General features: G+C 34.4%; 1 protein-coding gene across 1 annotated transcript in view; it reads right to left on the bottom strand.

Moving 5' to 3' along the window:
- TBC1D22A (TBC1 domain family member 22A) overlaps nt 1-20,591 on the bottom strand; it is a 140,913-nt gene that overhangs the window by 50,492 nt on the left and 69,830 nt on the right. Inside the window, exon 11 of the mRNA XM_015627966.3 lies at nt 15,980-16,107. Within this exon, the coding sequence (XP_015483452.1) occupies nt 15,980-16,107 (128 nt within the window). The remainder of the gene's footprint in view (nt 1-15,979; nt 16,108-20,591) is intronic.

The following is a 20,591-nucleotide window of genomic DNA, read 5'->3' as shown; positions in this document are numbered from 1 at the left end:
CTGTGCTGTGTAATGAATATCTTAGGCTTGGACCTGACACCAGTTTTTAAATGTGACTAAACTTTTCCCTATGTCACATGTACTTTGTACACCTATGCTACATTCTCCTCTCATTTTTTGCCCCCCAGACTACGGAATCGTGAAGGTGCAATTCTTTATTTTGACTTATTCTTGACTTCCTCCAACCTGTTCCATAGGAACGCCACAGATTTATATAATGGTAAAATTAGGGTCTCTTTCATTCTCTAACATTTTCCTAAAAGTACTATGACCTCCAGTTCTTGTTCCTAATTGGCAACACACAGTTTGTGGTTAAAGAATATGTACCAGAATATAATTTCCTTTTTCTACCCAAATCTTTCTATGCCACTTTACATTTGCATGAATGGGAATTTCAAGTGCCATTGTATTTTTGTCATTGTCTCAGACGATCTTTCTGCTTTTCTTGGTTTGTAAGTTCAGTTCTATGCTTATTTTGAATGAGTTTTTACTAGCTGCAGGCTTTCCTATTCTGTTATTCACTTCTTTTTCTGATCACTTGTGATGATGCTACATCACACATGTACAACTAGCACATATAGGAAAAGTACAGACACCTGCAGTACTTACTGTTTATCAACTTAAAACTGTATTTGGATCTGAAAACTTACAACTTGTTATACTACCAGATACTACTCTTTTGTTCAGATATGAAACAAAGGAATATCTGTTTTGTTTCAACTTCATCTACTCTGCATTTCAAAGTAATTGAAATTGACCTTTTTTAAATTTCTAATCATCAAAGTTCCTACACAGTGAATAAAGGAGAAATAGTGGTAGATCAAAATACCTTTCCATTAGTACTTCCCAGAGGCTCACACCATCTTCTCTGAATTGATAACTACTCAGCAACTTCATTATGTCCAAACTGATAACAAGAAAAGGTTCACCAAAGATACTTTAATTACAAACTTTCCTGAAATGTGTTTAGTGGGGTTTTTTTGATCAGCTCTCCAACAGTAGTATTTCTGTGCACCTTTTCTCCAATCTGACATTTTACTAATAAATCACCATAGCTACTAATATTTTCTCTGTATTTGGTCTGTGAAGTAATGTGATACAACAGAAAGTAATAACAGAGTTAAAATAAACTAAGTATATCTAAAGCATACGAGGATAAAATGACACTTAGACATGTCATTCTAGTCACTAGGAAAAAACATCACATCAAATTTAGAAATAAACCTTTTGTAATGAATCTCTGTTTTAAAATACGACTTCATCTGCAGGTTGAAAGGCTATCAGACAGGAAGATAATGTGAGCTTTGTATGAATCACTACTAATCAGCTATCTCAAAAAGGAAAGTATCTTTGATTGAAATACTATATTAAAAAATATAGAAAATATGTACTTAGTTCTTTTTAAAGTATCAGCTGCAAGTTTACAAACTATATTTTAATTACTGTTGATGAGCATGATATAGGTTTTCCTGCTGATTACTCACAGTTGCATACCAGCTTTCCAGTTAAATCTTTGTTAATATTCTCATTTTTAAATGCTTTGAGTGTGATCAGTGCTTACTTTCTGCTAGGAAAGAGGCATAAAACATAAGTTCAAATGCTTACTGGGTTTATGAAGAAGAACACTGTAAGAAGGATTGCTTTGACAGTTTGATTAGATTAACACAGTCCCTCAGCTTGCACAACATAGGTCACTCTTCAAAATGCAGGTATTGCAACTTCCTTAGTGGATGCTAATGCATTTAAATTGAAATGCACTGGTATCACATCTTTCCAATGCAAATTTCCATGGAAAATAAATTGAAATACACTGAATGGCATCTGATAATGGCATTTATAAACACAGTCTTCTCACAAAAAATAAGTTAAAAAGAAATTAAGCACAACTACCTGTATGTTTTCTCATGAAGATGCAACTATATTTTTAAAAATGGAAATGAAACTTGTAGCTATTTTACATACATGGAAAACTACATGACAACTTCTGGAATTGTTGAGTTATACAGGAAAAAAAATTAGTAAAACAGAAACTGAAAAATTTGTGAAATAGTCAGCATGGATTTATGAAAAGCAGATCCTGCTTGACTAACCAGAGCTCTTTCTATGATAAGGTGACCTGCTGTGCTAGGTTCTGATTTATGGTTGCAAAAATAAATTATTTATTTTATTATGTATTTTATCATGTAATCATGATACAGCAATGTGATAAAATGTGAATTTTTGTTAATCAAGCACAAATAGTCTGAAATTACTATTGTAAAATGTGCACAAAAAAGCTTTTCCATTTTTTTCAGCAGATGTTGAAGATGCACTGAGTAACATTCCATACTGACTAAGAACCATTTGATAGACTGCACTGATCTCCATATAATAACAAAATGCACTACTGGCCTTGACATAATGCCAAATTAATTAAATTATGTAATTATGTAAAATGGATTGAATAGGTTTATCTGAAAGCTTATGTCAGCATTCACAGTAGCAAATAACTGAAGGCAACAGGAGATGACAGGAAGATCAGAGCAGTCTGGGCTGAGGCTCCTACACATACTGCCTATAAACACCTACAAGTACAAACCTCATAATGAGCAGCATGCTTATTGACACCACAATGATCAAAAAAGCTAGAAATTTTCATTTCCATGTCAGTAAAAAATACACCTTTAAAACAACAACTTAGCAGTACTGGAGAGAGAAGACATTTTTAATTTCAAAAAACAAGGAAAATACAAAAGCTGTAATTGAAGGACTTGGAACAAAGGTAAAAAGATTGGTGAATTGTCAGTGCTGCTTAAAACAGTGGAGAAATAAAAGCTAGCTTGTGTGAAATTAAAGCATTGTGAACCCCTATAAATGGAATGAAAAGAAATCACAGTAATCAACTAAATACAAGTGTGCTTTATTACTCTGCTAAAGTGGGCTGAAGTATCCTTAGTGTAATAATATTCAACATTTCAAAATAATAGTAGCTAAGTTCAGTATATAGCCCACAATAAACATTAAAGAAAAGGGTATTGTCCAACTTCTCAAATAACCAGTTAAAAAAAAAAAAGAGAATATCACTTTTAAAATTCATTTTATAATTTACCTTCAAATGAAGTTTCCAAAGGCATTTTTTGCAATCTCTGTCAGTGAATGAGAAACTTGTGCCATTTGCAGCACACGATTCAGGTTCTGTGATTGCATGAACTCAGTATTTCCCAAACATCAGGGTTAATACAAACTGAGAAAGCCATACAAAGTACACTCTTCTTTTTAACAATTCACTTCTTTATTAAATAACTATAAAGTCCTATTTTTCCCTCCCTACAGTGGAAAAAGACAGTTCCAGAATTTAACCTACATATCTTCAGCTTGAATCAAAACTTAACTTCCTTCAATTACCACCAGTCACAATTTTCAAAAACTACAACAGCAGATTTGGAGTCACCCTCTCTGAAAGATGTTTCCCACAACAGCTACTTTCACTTTGAAAACTCTTTCGTTGTTTACAAAGTCATGACAGGACTGCCACATGGTAATGATGCTCAAAATGTGATTCAGATACTTAGTCTTGAGTGTTTTAAAGAAATTTGAATTTTAGCTTCATTGAAAGATATCATTACCCTATGGAACATTATTGAAGACAACTGAGTTATGTGAAATGAATCTTCCCCACTGACTCCTGTGTACAAGTTTGTTAAATGGTTTATTGCACACACAGTGAAAATGGATTAGGGTGTAGCCAAAAAGGCTGAATACAGAAATAAATGTTCATTCACAGACATATGTTTTCAAAAAGGTAAACAGACTAGGCAAAATTTAAAACCAAAGATGTAAGCATCAAATTAATTCACTAATTTAAAATATGCAGTTATTATTAGTAATAACTATTTTGTATAGTTAATCAGAATAACCAGTATATTAACTACATATTTCACAATTCGTGCTTTCACATTATATATTCTGTTCAGAGATCAGAATAATCAAGACAACTTAATTTCTGAACTAGTGCCCAAATGAAGATTTCCATGCTGAAGTTTTTTGTTGTGTAGAAATGTATCCTAACAGCTAAAGGTGGCAAAGATTTAGTGGAATAGTGCTTACTGAAAACATCCCAGAGGACATTCAGAGGAGTGCTGAAATCAGATTAAACTTGAAAACCATTGTCCCTTTCTGATGCCATGTTAGGCATCACTTTAGAACGTCTTCATATTCACCTACACAATGCAGCATTAGTAACATTATTTCAGTTTCATACTACAAAAGCACAGAGCAAACAAAATTTATCAGATTTATATACACTTTGAAACAGTTGGAGTTTTTTTGATCAGTAGTTTCTGAACTACTGCTGGGAGAATAGAAACTAAATTGGGATAACCATATGAATACTTACAGAGAAAAATGTCAAGAAAAACGAAGGAACTGAATGATGGAACATCTGAGTAATGACAGAAGAAGAAAATTACATATTCCATCTGATTTAAAGGGATTCATATTATTTGTATTAGATAAAAATTAAAAAAAAAAGAATAGGAATTGGGCTTTTTGAAATTCTGTGAGGGGAAAGTGCAGCACATATTATCTGGAAAATGTAAGAGAAAAATATGTTGAACTAAAAAAATCTTATGCAGAATCTACTAGAAAAAGTGATGAAAAGAGAGAAGCAAGAGCTCTGTTGAAGAGGAATTCTTGGTATCAGTAATTGTTGTCAGCTATCTCAGGAGAACTGCCATACAGATGTTCTGAAACGCGCATCTTAACTAAGGAAGACAGGTCAGAAAAAAAAGTAGATATGCAAATCACTGACATAAGCTGACAGTGAAGTTGTAAGAAAGCCTCAGATCACCCATGAGTAGGATGGAGGAGAAAAAGTGAAAAAGAACCAAGAACCCCTGTGAGACTAGAAGAAAGGGAAGAATAGCTCTCAAAATAGACAGCCAAGGACAATGCAAGTGGCAGAGCAAAGCACCAGAGAGAGTATCATGTATCAGGAATACAAGAAAGGCCAGAATATTAAAGTGGTGATCACTACTAGGAGTTAAAGGCCTGGAGAGACAAAAGAAGGTAAGATTTTTATTATTTCATGTAGTTCTAACGAGGTTGTACATTCCAGAAACAAACAGTAACCATACCAATTTCAGATGCCTTTCACAACAATCTGCACTGCTATAAAAAAGCTATTTTTTACTGAATTTTACTGGATTTGTCAAGTACTAGTTTGTCCTTTCTCGCCCCAGCCCCACCAAAGTTGTGTTTGAATTTAGGTATTATGTCTTAGACAATGGCAAAGAGTTAAAAATATCTTTAACGTTTAATAGATTTTCTGTGCAGGCTGTGTTAACTATGGATGTCCTAATAAATCTGAAACAAGGAACCAGAGAACTGTCCAACATATGAGGACCTTTGTACATTTGTTCAGGTTTTAACAACAACAAGATATCAGAATAAATAGGGAAAAGTCAAATGGCTGTTATGGCTTAGTTGTTAGTGCTCACTTCTATGAACAATAACTGACACAACTAACTGGAGCTTCAGAAAAGAAAACTAAGTAGATGTAAAATACTAAACTTAACAACTTGAAATGGCAGTGTAATCTTAAATGTAATGTAGTCTTAAAACACATCAGTGAAGCTCAGTGAGGAAGGGATCTGTGGGAGGAAGGAGCTTACATTAAAGAGCATATGGATGTAAGAAAGGCAATTTGCCTTTTTGTCTTCTTGTATAGCAACACAATTCTCTGTCTGGAGACTTTGGTCTTTGAGAACAATATTAATTTTAATAAAGCCTTCTTCTAGAAACACTGGCTACTTCAAAGTAGCCAAGGAGCAAAACAAACTGTTTTCTAGACTATATCTAACTTTCTACAACTATTCTATATGCATTCATCAAGATCCTGATCAATAAAGCACTTGAGAGTACATGCTTAAATAAAAAAATTCATGAGTTGTTCTATTGAAGTCAATGGGATTATTCACATTCTTCAAACTAAGCTAAGCTAAGCATCAGAAAAAGTACTTTCTCTCTGCATTCACAATCAACTTTCATTTAGGCACAGAAAAATTAACATCTATTTCAACACTACTGGAAGCTGCCTAAACAACTTGAATCTAGAAAAACCTAAAGGCTTCTCTATGCATATCACGGAGTTTTGATTTTCTAGTTTTTGCTGTTTAAATACCTTCCTCTTTAAAAATCATGGGTTCTCAGCTTTTTCCTTCTTTTATTTTCCACACTGAATCTTCCCTGATGTCAATGAATACTACCAAAGAAAAACAGACAAAAATTAGCAATACACAAATGTATTTCCAATTCACACTTACATTAAAACAGTTGATCTAGTGGTCAAGAATTTCACGTCACAGGAAGTTCTTCTAAATATTATGGAAAGATTTTTAAGTCACTTTTCAAAAATGAAGAGAACTTCCATTTTGAGATAAAGATTTTTAAATTTTAGTGCCTACCAGCATGCTATGTACTTATGCTGCAGAGCTAATGAAGGTGAAGTCAGTATGTTCAATGGAGCCTACAAAGGCATTCAGCTGATGAGCTCTGCTAAACCATACTGCTCATAAATCACTCTAAATCTTTTTCTAAGCTCCTGAGTTGATTTACTGGGTGAAGCTTACATACAAAGCAGCAATGAACTCAAACTTATAGAAAGACACCTATCTTCCTGCATTTATATCTCAAACTGAACCATACCTCTGCTGTTCACAGCAAGACCACTGGTAGGAAGGACAGACCAGGAACTTCGGAATTCTGGATATGACAGACCTCTAAACACAGAAATTCACATGTATTGGCAAGTAACATGCAAACCCATTCAAAGGCATGCATTTATGCCAGTTAACAACTTTTTGGGGAGTCATATTTAAGCATCTCATAGAGGCTTCTATGGTCAGTTTTATATCTGCCAGTGCCAGTGAAACTGCAGATCAGAGTTGGAGCTGAATGTGCACACTGCTCTGTGCTAAAATGTGGTCCAGCAGAAAATCAGGACCCACTTAGTCTGCTTCCACTAAAAATTTGGGAACCCTGTCTCTTGACAAGAAACTACAAAATAAATATGAAAAGCCAACAAACTAGACTTGGATGATCAGCCAAAGATATATGCACACACCATTATAATTATACAAATACCATCTGGCTTTCTTCTATTTTAGGAGAAAACCTGTGAGCTATATTCATTTATAAAATACTCTCATATATAAATGACAGTATTCAAAATTCACACTGAAAAGCCGAATTATTGTTTAAGAAATTTGGTTTTTCTCCCTTGTGCACATAATCCTTAGGCATGTTAAAGACTGTACATAAAATTATACAAATATATATATGGTTAAAGCAGTGTGGTTATTTTTTTGACTAACACTCTTCTTTTCTTTGAGTTTTCTATTATTTCAGATTGCATTTAACACAAGACAAACAATAAGAGGTCAGTGACTTCAGTAGTGCTGTACAACTGAAATATAATTGCCTGCCACAATAAATTCCTAATGAGCACAACTCTTGCCAGTGGAAGGTTGCCCTGGCAACAAAATTATTCCAGAATGTAACTATCCATTTGGTAGAAGGCAATGACACTCAGTTGTCTGACAAAGATTTGAAAACTATAAAAACTTTTCAATTGCTCAAGTTCAACAGAAGCTTGATGTACCAGGATTCTCCTGACACAAGAAAATACTGATTTGCTGAATACAAAGGGATTGAGAAACTTCCAAATGAATGCAGTTAGAACAAGGACATTATGTTAGAACAGGTACATGTTTGGATTGCCAGTCCTGCAATAAAAAGTTCTTCTCTCATTTGTTCATGTCTTCCTGAGGTTTCCAAATAACTAAATATGATTTAAACCATACTTTTACATTTATTTTTAAAGATAACAATGTGAAAAGGTTCTCATGAATTATAGTGGAAGTTGGCAAGATCAAGGCTGGGCTCAGTAGACAGCAGGACAGTGAATTCCAACTCTGAGTCAGAGAGCTAAAAAAATTCCCAAGAGAAAACAAGAGGTGGCAGAATCAAGAGTAGAGGCATGACCTGAGTACAATCCTCCTGAAGACATTGATGCTTTTTAACCCAGGAGCTGTTTTCTCTTACAGTCTATAGCAGGTAGTGACAAGAAGAGTCACTACCAAGACACACAATATTTTTACCTTTATTTCCTAAGAAAATTAAACTTTCATGTTTGCATTTTACATCTGGCAGGAAAGGTTATATCCCACTATTTCTGTCTCCCCTGCTCCAGAGCATCTAACCTATTGGCCAGTTTCAAATTAACAAATGCCTAGAAATCTGAAAGACATGATCCTACCCACATGTTAGTAATTGGACATTAAATATTCATATATCCAGACACTTCTTACAAGGTACCTAAGCCAGATTCTAAAGTTATGAGACTATTAAATGAGAAAGTGTTCATCAATTAAAAGGACAAAAATAATAGAATCTGTATTGTTCACTAAAATACTAAGTGATCTTGAACAATATTAGTTTGGTAGCGATGCAAAATTATTCAGAGTATCTTTTACTTGTAAAAACTAAAGTTGGATTCAAAAAGTTGCAGAAAGCTGTTGTGCCACTGAATAATAAAATGACAAATGAAATTCGGTCTGGATATGTACACCAGAGGTAAAACCACTGCAAGGCATAAACATCTGATGTCATCCATGACATGAACCACTAAGTCACGCTGGACTAACTATGAACAATTACCTGAAGTACTCCCCTTTGACAGGTGAAATGGCAAGAAAAGGTATAAATACAGAAATAAAAAAAAGGAAACAACTTAAGTCTCATTTATGAATCTGTGGTGGTCTCAACTGTTAAAGTTTTCATTTACTACACAACAGAAACAAGCACAAAAATCACATTAAATGGCTCTTTTAAGAACAGATATTTTCAGCCTGTAAAAAGAGTGATTGTATAAAGAGATAGAAAACGGTTTTGAGACAGTTGATGGGGAAAAACTGAATAAAGAATGATTTGACACAATTTCTCACCATCAAAGAAATAAGTGGAAGTGAATTCAAAAAAATCTTTCTTTAAATCAAAGAAGGAAAATGTCTTTTCACTACATAAAGAAATTACAAAAAAATCACTGCCACAGAATGTTTTAAGCAGTATTTTTTAAAGCAATCAGATAAATATTTAATAATACTTAATAGGCATTAAAAAAAATCAGCACAAGAAATAATATATGCTGAAGCTTGATAATAGAAGAAGATGGGAGGGTATATACCTTCCCTACTGTTTTGCTCTCATCTACATGGGTCTTTGTTTACTTAACCTAACTCGGTTAAGGATTTTTGTAGTCCAAAAAGAACAGACTAGAGAGGTCTTACACTCTAAATTCCTGGCCAAGAAAAATTAAATTTGATTTTAGTACTCTTATTTTGAGTCTCTTGTCTCAGGTGGCTTAAGACTTTGACTAAGACCAGAGTAGCAATAGTATCCTTTATTTTACAGATTCTATAGAGTCTGTTGAGAAATGTACTCCAGTTTCAACTTTAATAGATTTTTTTTTTTCTTTTTAATAAGCACTAAACATAAGACAACTGTACTGGAAAACACTTAAATCACTCTCATATTCAGGGAACAAAATTCACTGAATGGGTGTATGTGAAAAATGGAAACATAGGAAAAAACTATATTTCTGAACACTTCCTAAATTCCAAAGATGTATGGCCAGACAAAAATCATTATTATGTTTAACCTTTTTCCTGTTCTTTATCTCTCTTTTTTTGTAGGGTTTTTTTGTTCTTGCTGTTGGTTTTTTGTTTGTTTGTTTTTTTATAGGAGGTGAGTGGGATGAAGGAGGAGCAAGAGGTGGTGTATTTATGTAACCAAAATTCTATTTTAATAATTCCCTAGACTTAGACATCTATCTTCCATTTCAAAAAAGAGAAAACTTGTGCTTCTGCAGGTTTTTGTAAGTTTTATAGGATTTCTAGATTCTCAGCACTTCTGGAAAATGGTACCAATATTATTTCTTAAAACATCAGATGCCTACTTTTAAACAAAGTCCCCTTAATCAAAACCTAGCAGTGAGCTACATAAATGATATCAACATATAAATGGGAAACAAATATGTCTGCTACCATATTGGTCAATAAAGCATGAGGTCCAATATGAGACACATGAAAATAAAAATGAACATTAAGTCAAAGAAATGAAAAATACACTTCAGCCTTCCTTGAAGAAGGGAAGATACAAATGGTGGTAAATACATTTAAATTTTCCAGGAAAAAATACATTTATTTTGGGCAAAGAAAGCGTGGGTCTCCTTGATAAAGAAAAAAAAATAAATTTCAAGAAGGAAAAAAATGTATTTTGATGAAGATGGCAAAAAAGGACAAGCAATCATTCTGATCTAACACTAGAGCTGAAATCACAGCTCCTCTCTCATCCTCTCTCCCTTGAACTGGTTGTGGTATTCATCAGCCTTCTCTCCTCCCTAATGTGAAGAAAACTAAGAAATACTGCCAAGGAGCTGAGGGGAACAGAAACTAGAAGAAAAAGCAATTTCAGCAGTGAGACAGCAAATAAACTCACCAGTACTGTCAAATTCTATCAGTGTTATTATTTGGCTTTTTCTGCGTCTTTTGTTAATCTTTGTAACTGTTTAGCATTTTACATGGTAGGATTTTAGAAATTCTTTCATTTGTGCCAATTTTACACAGTATGCTTTAAAGTACCTTGGTAACAGTAAAGTTTTGTTCACATAAGAACAGGGCAATGCTGCAAAGTAGGACAGCAGGGCATGTAAACAGTACCTGCCTCACCCCCCTGGTTTGTGTTTCCAATGAATCTGAGTGCATTATTCATGCCAACTGCATCAGCTAATTACTGGTGAGCTGGCAATACAGCAGTCAGCTAAATGGTACGAAACAAAAATGCATCCTGGCAGGTGAAAATAGTAGGCTGTACGGTTCAACTCTAAACATTCATGCAGTATATGACAGCACGTATTTAGAGCTGAAAACTTACATAGCTGCTAGTTTATTTTTCTTTTCTGTTTTCTTTTTTTTGAGCAACTTTTTAGCTATGAAACCAGTGTTGGTGTCTCTTCTGCGAATTATGTGCTACTACTATGGTGAGTTACACAGAGAAATCACTGCACAAAAGACAGCACAAAAAGGTAATTTATGTGAGAACATCAAATCAGAAGGTAAACACTTTAATGAAAATGAAATCAAAATGAAAACACATCCACTCTATTCTACATGAAAATAAATAAAATTAAGTATTTTTATGTCTATGAAAATTCCTATCCTATTTTAAACACCAATCAGTATAAAACCCTGTTATCTTGCATCCGGATAATTTGATGGCATTGTTAGAGACTTCCTTCCAGCTGCAAACTGCCTACAAATCAAATGTAGTTTTGAATCCTGCATTTAAGCAGTTAAAAAATACTGATACTCAAAACTAAACACTGTCCTGCTCTAAGTACTGGTATAAAAGCACTGACATTCAAGTCCTGTATTGCCATTTCTAGTCAAGGATGAAGAATTGGGAACGGCTCCCACCACTGTAATGGCATTGCTTCCTATCCCCCAACACAGGAGTACACAGCTGCATAAACACATAAGAGGGCCTGGAGGGCATCACACATTTGAAGAATTTAAATAAATAAAAATAGAAACTTCAATGGAAACTGCCATAAAATGTCTTAGTCTGAAGAAAGGGCACTTTCTGAGATTTGATGGTAAGCATATAAAATACTTATCTAGAGCAAGACAGCACAGACACTGAGCATTGAGGCATCTCCACCTTTTCCAATACAGTATATTGAATCTTGAGTTAAAGTAAGAAGGCCACAAATATTAGTTTCAAATAGCAAAGCAATCTTTAAAATAATGCCAAAGCATCCTTCTGTCAAGGACCAAATATAAAACTAACTTGGATTTTGCAAGTCCACAGAAATATGTCAAACGCTTATAGATACTGAATTCAGCCATCGTGCTAATTCATTTTACCAAGTCTTTGTGCCAAAAAAGATGACAACATATAACATAAAAAGGCAAAATATAATATAAGATAAAATTCAGGTCTTATGTTACACTATTTTGGTTTGTGGACATAAACATTCATATTAATCAGTTTCAGTTCTATGGATTTAAATTTTAAATGTCTTGGTTATAACAAGCAATTTCCATTTTGACATAATTTACAAGATACTGCATCTAAAAAAATAAAAAACTAAAATAAAATTTTAAAAAAGGAAAAAAAAAAGGCCTGAAACAAGTGAAGAAGTGGGATAATTCACTCATTAAAATGCAATTCAGGTTAAAGAACAAATCAATCTAAATACAGCTAAAAATGCTTTCTCAACATATCTTTTGTAAGCAAAATGCATAATGTCTTTCTTCTTTACACAGTTCTTCTTCAGAAGACAATGATATATTTTATTGGATTTCATAGATATAGTTACAGAATGACAGAATATTAACTGAAGTGAGAAATTGGGAGCCTTTCCAAATTTCTTTTCCCCTCAACTCGAACTAGCTCAAGTACAGGTATTTTGGATATGTTCAATGATTTACTCCACAGACCCTAACAACTGACTGATGAATCCTAAATTAAACTAGACAGAGAATATGACTCCAGCCAAAGTACTCTTACTACCACACATTCCACTATAGAGGTGGACATCATTAAAGTGTCCAATTCTATTGTCACGAAAGTCACTGGAAGAACAGTAACAAATACTGAGACAGAATGCAGTTCCAACACCTCCAGCCAACAGCAGTTATCTCTCACACTAGGAAATACACAACAGCAGACTGTTTAAGTGTGCTGTTATTCCCCTGAAAACCCTCTGTTGTAGTTCACAAGAAACTGGGGCCTGCTGTGAGAGTCACCAATCTAGAATTTAGGCTGGAAACAGCACAGTATTTATTTTTCCACTGAAAAAGAGGAAAACAGGCAGCTTGGCAAAACAAGGCATGGTTGCAGCTTTAATAGGGAGAGTGGAAGACAAAAGAGAGAAAGATTTTATTTTCTATGAAAACAGCAGCAGCATCAGATCCTCTCTTTCAAAAGGTGTCACTGGTCTCTTCTCAATGGATTTCTGCAGGAAACAGAGCCAGAACACACTCCTGGTGCATGAAGGGATCTGACAGTTCTGCCGGCCATTCTATTCCTTCCACATGAAGGAATCTGACTGTCCCACCCATCCAGAACCCTCCTCTGACACTGCTCCTATGCCATTCCCACATCATGACACACACTGGGACTAGAGAAGACTGTAAACAGGGCCTTCAAAATGCCCCATCCTTTTCCAAGAGCAACAAGGTAGGTAGAGTCTGAGCAAAAGCCCAACATCAACAGTGTAGGGATGAATGCCTGTAGTCCCTGCTGATGTTACATAACATGATTAGTTCACCTTTCTGAACTTAAAGTGCAGGTAAAGCTATTTCAGTTTAGAGTAGCTTAAGAATACCAGAGGATAAAAATCAGTACAGGCATATCCTAAGTACCCAGTGAAATAGCAGACAATAAAACTGTGTAAATCTAAGCAGAATTCCTATGTGTCCTTAATTAACTGCTTTAGGACACATGAGGTAGCAAAAGCAACCCCTGACAGGATCATCAGCTTTTGAGTTCAGGGAGAAAAGTAGTTAAACATCTATCCAGCCCTTACAATTAGAAGGATTGTTCCTCCCCTCTGGAAAGCTAATTATATTTTTTGCCTTTACTCATTTTACATCTCTCTTTCAAATCCAACATCACAGGTTCATCCATAGTTAAACCCTCTGAAAAACTTCTTTAACAATGTATCTCTAAATGGGAGATATACTTTGGCCTATAGCAGTTAAAAATATGAAACAGACAAAAAAAAAAAACTGAACAAATTCTGTCTCTGAAGTGTTTTCCATTCAGAAAGCAGCACTGCTCATACAGTTGTAAACAATTAAGGTAGAAATTGCAAGCAACAGAATAACTTAATGACAAGTTGAGTAAAAATCTGTAACTTTAGCAAAAACTTTGCATGAACTTTACTGGCTCTTGCAGGTTCACTGCATTTATTTTCCAGGGTGAAAAAAATCCATATTATAGGTTGATAACCAGTGTAATATAAGCACAACTGAAATCTGATTAGCAACTTCAGGAATTACTTGCAGTCGTTTCAGAAAAAGGTGTCTACATTAGGATATCCTTATTGGTTTTAAATACACTAGACATAAATACATAAATACACAAGACATGCATACAGAACAGTCTACTAAATAATGAAACCTAGGAAACTGCACAGATCTGGGGCACCTGCTGAGTGAAAACATAATTATTCCTTAAACTTGTTTAATATAAAATAATAGTCCCATACTCTGTGTATAAGAATTCCATTTAGCTATTTAGATATACCTTGAAGAAGCCTTGACTTAAAAGAAAAGATACCCTCAGAAATCTCATGCACAGACTTAAGTATAAGGTTTTTAACTACTTTAAATACATCAGAAGTTTTTAAAAATTATAATTAAATAATCAGAAGCACTTATTTCAGATAAAGGTCCCATTGAAGCGCAACTTGAGAGGTGAAATGAGGACTAGCAATGAGAAACAGCTCCTTTCAGCATGGCAATAGTTTGAGAAATTAACCCCAGACTTGACTTTCAAAGGAAGATTCTTAACATTATCACAGAATCATAGCTCAGAGATGAGCTCAAGTTAAAATTCTGTCAAAAACAAAAAAAAATTTTGGGGGCACATATGGATGGTCAGCTGGATTAAGGAGGCTCTCTTACATGATTTTATCATATAGATAAGGCTAATGATCAGGTACCAAGTGGAGTGCTAGAAATTATCAGAAAGGTCTTATAAAGAATAAATATCTTACACTGGAATAAAATGCCAGGTAATAACAGATATCACAATGAGTAACAGATATGATAATGAAACAAAGGAGGCAAAAGAACCTCAGATGGAAACAATAGCCATGTTCAATTCAGATATTTGTTGAAGATAAACTCTGTAAGGATACCTCCTCCTAGAACAGCTTAACAGTAGAACCGATAGATTCCTCATTTCTTAACGTGTTCTTATCAGATTCGGATACCATCAGACTTCACTGAAACAACTTACTGGACTCATCAAATAAAGAGCAAGCAGTTCTTCACCCTCTGTTACAGGTCTGGATAGATGATCTAAGTAGACATTCTGGTCTTAAAGTGTATGAAACTAGCAGAGCATTTCTACATAATGATTAAATATAAAGACAACGATATTTAAAGATATTACATCTCTTTACAAGGCATAAATTGTGAGTTAATCTCATATTTACTGACTAGTATTGTTGAAAATTCTTATGGAATTTAAAATATTATTACTTTTCCCTCCCCCTTCTACTTCAACAATGAAGTTGGTAGATAAGGACATATAGTTTAAACATATAGTCAAAAATTGCAACCAGAAACAACTACTGGAACATGAAGTAATAGAACTAAGAATGAGTAAACCGCTTTTCTCAAATACCAATTCTTTCTCTTGACAGTAAGAAAATAAATTATTGAGGAAAAATAATTATCGCAACAAGAGGTCAGCAACATAAAAAGTTTTGTCTGGACAAACAGTAAGACAGAAGACATGACAAAGAATGAAGGCTGAGAACTGAAGACTGGAAGCTAATATTGGATTGAGTAGTTAAGCAGATGGACAATAAGAAACCTGAAACTCAGAATCAATGCAGGACATTGATTAGGCACAATTCAATGTTACACTTCTCTGAAGAGAAAGAAGGGAATATTGACGTTAACTTTGAGTGAGTGTTCATTTTAGTACTATAAACTATCATGACATCAAGTGCTTGCCTTTGAAGGACATGACTGAAGACATTAAATGTTTCTAAGTAGTGGTGATCATTGAAAGTTTTTTCTCTTATTATGGTGATTCTCAGATGACACTAAAGCAATAGGTTCAAGAAAAACTACTCACAAAGATACTGGCATGTCCAAAACACATTACCAGAGTTATGGAGGTTTAAAAAAGTACTTACTTGGTATGTGTCCCATAACCTGATGGTACACCGTAAAGGGACTTCTCTCATCAGCAAGTTATTCATCCAACGGAAAGCAAATTGCAAGTATTTCACCTCATGCTGATCCAAGTGCCTATGAACTTGTTCTGAAGACAGAATAAACAGGTATTTTACTGCAACTTTTCTGAAATCTTGAAGTATCAAGTGCAGTGTCTAAAACAATAAAACACTCCTCCAATCTCAAGGAAATAACTTGTGGTGCTGCATGCAAATTCTCACAACCAAATGAGAACACCCAGAATATAAATTAGTTAAACATTACACTGGACTGATTTTTCTGCCAGTAGATGGATTAAATAATTGGTCTGAATAGCACTATCTTAATAAAACATTAAGATCAGAGTTTTACAATATACCACAAAAATATACAAAGTTATAATGTAAAATTATTAGGTACATATATCCTCATTAATTTCTTAGGCTACAAATATATGGGGCAATGCCACAGGAAACATGGTTTCCAAATAATATAATGGCCACCAAAAATAAAATCAAATTAATTTTTTGGCAATCAAAAAAGAAAACTATTACATTAAGAAGGTAAAGAAATATAAGGAAAGGACATGTAAAGGTTGCATTCGAGACATGAAAAAGTGAGATTAATGTGTAGGAAATACAGTGAGAAAACTTAACTAATTTGCAGCTTAAATAATTTCTTAGTATTTCAAATAAATCCAAATAAAACCAATACAAATCAATGGTTTCTAAACCAGTACTCTCACACACTGTGTTTATTGTAGAACATATATTATTTGAATAATATGTGTGATAATCACTTGCATGGGTTATTGCTAGAGCTAATAGAACTACTCTAATACATGTTTTGTCTATATTGAGAGAATTTTCTGCAAAAAGGATCACAGACATTCTGTTAACAGGCTTTAGTTAACAGGCTTAAATATGACATTAGCATGGGGTAAATGACAAATACTGCAGAAATGCTAATGTCTTATTTTGGACAAATTTTGACATGAAGTTTTTTTAAACCCTAAATGAGACATTCCTATGGTCTTTCTCTATATAAATACATTCTTTGGAGATTTTTGCTGCCCAGATCATCCCTTCATCCAAATTCACAGAGATATATTATGAGATCAAACAATGAGTAAATGCTCATCTTCTAAATTTTACAAATCTAAGAAATATCTAAAAAGGCACTAAACCACTAAATTAATTAAAATAATAATCCCCGGAGTATGGTAGCACTATTACAGTAAACATTACTTAGAGATTAAAGTAACAGAAGTAATACTAAATTATAATAAAGACTGAATCTTTTTTTTTTTTCCCCTCAAGATGTATTTTTTGGCTATATGGAAGTGTTAGCCAATATAAAACAGTTGTTTAGATATGGAAGCTGGGAGTAGAAATCTTTCACATTTCAAAAACAATCAAAATGAGCTGTTTTTTTTAAAAAAAATAAGACATCACAACACACTACTCCAAAGATCTCCTTATCACATCTTGTCTCCAATGATAACTAAAAACAAATATCAATGAAAATGTATTAAGTACTGATATTTCTTCATAGCACTTGTCACCCTCCATTTATCTGTGGCTAAAGCAGTCTTCAGCTGACCTGGTATCTATGTTCCTACAGTCATACCCTTCCACAATACAAATATAAACAAATATAGACAAATTCTTAAATTGTGAGGCCCAGAACTACACAACATGCTCAAGGTGATGCTGCACCAACACTGAATACAGTGGGATGATCAACTCTTTTGACCAGCTGGCAATGTTGTATTTGATGCACCACGGGATGGGATTTGCCCTCCTGGCCAGGATAAACCAGATCTCTTTCTTCAGGGCTGTTCTCCCACCCTTCCTCTCCCAATCTATACCTGTGCTCAGAACTACTTCATCATGGGCACAGAACTTGTAACTTGCTCTTTTTAAATTTTCAAATCTTAAATAAAGCATTGATGACTGCCCAATGCTCCAATCTAACAGGATGCCTCTCCAAGGCATCTTGTTCCTCAAGAGTCAACAGTGCCCCCCAGTATATTATCATCTGCAAACCTGGTGATGGTGCATTCAACCCCTGCATCCTGATGACTGATAATATTGAATAGAGCTGGCCTTAGACTTGAACACTTAAGGACATCACTGGTGAATGCTCACCTGCCAAATGTAGCCTCACTTTGAGCCCTGTCCACTGTCACTTCTTCACCCACTGCACCATTATTAGATCAGTTATTTACACCAAAGGCTGAATTACTATTGTGTGTCTGCCTTTGCTTTAGAAAAATTTAGCTGCAACTTAAATAGGCTGAAGTGAGATACTGGGTTGTATCTCTTATTTGAATATCACATTTGGATACCTACATTACAGACTACTATGATTTGATAATCTAGCACATCAAGCAGGATGCAAAAAAAAAGCAGTTTTATTTCTAAGCAAAGTTACTAACTCACAAAATTTTTGTTCTTCACACAGCAGAAACAATTTTCATTTGGTTGTTTGTAGCCATTAAAAGTAAGTAATGAAGAACAATAAATTGTGCCAGTTGTGATATTTCAACTATGGTAGTTAATGGGCACAATGAATTTCTCGAAAGTTGCTTTCTAGTCTAAACAAGTTGAAAAATGGATTACTGAACTCTGTGCTTTATACCTAATTGATGCAAGACTGGAATAGAAGATGCACTGAGTAAAGAAGCTAATTATTCCTACTTTGTAAGTAATTGTAAGCAGAAGTTAATTTGCTGATAAAGGTAATTTGGACTGGCATAATCTAAATCTAAATTTTCCATTTCAATGAAAATAAGTATGTATGTGCAATGAACAAGAAGATATATAATTACTGTCAGCTTTAAGACTTCAAGTATTTTATAAAAACTACTTCTACTGCAGTTTCTGAAAGCAAAATTATTTTATCATTTAAAAAAAATAATTCTTTAATCAAAATTCAAAACAAATGAAAATTACATTTACTAAGTTTCCCAACACTTTCAATAAATCTACACAAAGTTTGCATGTAGGAAGTCTTCTGATTAAAGAATAAAATACATTACAGAGATGCATTCCAAAGTAGCATACTGTCAAAAACAGGTAACCTGTAGACAAAAAACATTTATAACTATTCATATTTTTACTAAATACACTTATTGGTATGTTAGTTTGAATGATCATATTTAGCCACCTTTAACAGATTCTTCTCATACCAGATGGGCCTATACACATAAAATATTTATTCTTTATGTTCAATGTCAGCATCTCATGCTATTTCACTGAATTCAAAATTAAAATCTGCATGATTATGGAATCATGAACTGAACAGAAGGACAGAAAGAACTGGAGGACGATGTTAGAACGAGTCCCTAGGCAAGCTTACACATAAGCAAAGAAAAAACGCAATATAATGTAACATTATGCCTGAACTGCCAAACTACTGTAGCATAGCATGGTGTCACCACAGCCATTTGTACAGTTCAACATTTCAGAACATTAGCCCTTAGGTGCTCACCTTTACCAAAAGATTCCTATCAATCAATCTTAGCAATAGCTTCTGACATTTGACCCAGTTGTGAAATTTTGAATATTACTTAAAGTTTATTTTTCAGTCATATTTCATACCCTGAACACTTTGTCTTTAACTCTATTTTATCAATATTTTATACATATTTCATTGTAAATATAAAAAGCACTGAGTGTTAAAAAGTACCTGAAAAGCTAACAATCTCTCAGAGGCTTTTTAGTTCAACAAAAGAAAAGTGAGTATTTCTCATGAAAAGCCACACCATTTTTCTTTAAAAGTGCAAGAGTAACTGCTCTGATACCAAAGCAAAAGAAAAGTAAAATAATGAGCCAATCTTTGCCACAGGAGCTTACTGACATTGCCCTTTGCATGCACAATGATTTTTTTTTATTGATCCCTAACGTACAAAAACATGCTATAGAAACATGTTAGCATTCCTCTTTTCCACAGAATCATATAATCGTTTAGGCTGGAAAATACCTGTAAGATCTTGATACTAAACCATTAACCTAGCACTGCAAGGCTCACCAATAAGCCATGTTCCTAATGGCCACACCTACACATCTTTTAAATGCCTCCAGGGATGGCGACTCCACCACTTCCCTGGGAAGCCTTTTCCGGTCCTTGATAATCCTTCTGGTGAAGAAATGTTTCCTGATATCCAATCTAAACCTCTCCTGCCACAGCTTCCTCTTGTCATTTTCTCCTGTCCTGTCACTTGTTATTTATGAGAACTGACCAACCCCCACCTGGCCTCTGTTGTAATGTAGTTAGGAAAAATGGTATGACCCAAAAAATGTACCCCCTGAAAATGCAGAATTCTAAGTTTCTTTCCCTTATCTTGTTCTCCCCAGTTCTCCTTATTGGTTGTGTAAATTCCCTCCACCCCTTTCCCCCTGCCTACAAAAAGGAGTGCCTATCGATACCTCTTCCTCTTTCCCTCCTGATACCTCACTCGGTAGGATACCAAGAAATAAAGCTGGAACTGCCATCTCAGCAAAGGGAAAGAGCTCATTTTTAGGTTCTTCTTTGATAAACTAATCTATCTCTCCCCTGTCTCCCTGGCTGCTGCGGGGCAGACAGTGG

This window comes from Parus major, chromosome 1A (assembly GCF_001522545.3).
Source record: "Parus major isolate Abel chromosome 1A, Parus_major1.1, whole genome shotgun sequence".
Classification (NCBI taxonomy): Eukaryota; Metazoa; Chordata; class Aves; order Passeriformes; family Paridae; genus Parus; species Parus major.
The sequence above is the reverse complement of the archived record's forward strand: the minus strand, read 5'-3'. Positions and strand labels throughout refer to the sequence as shown.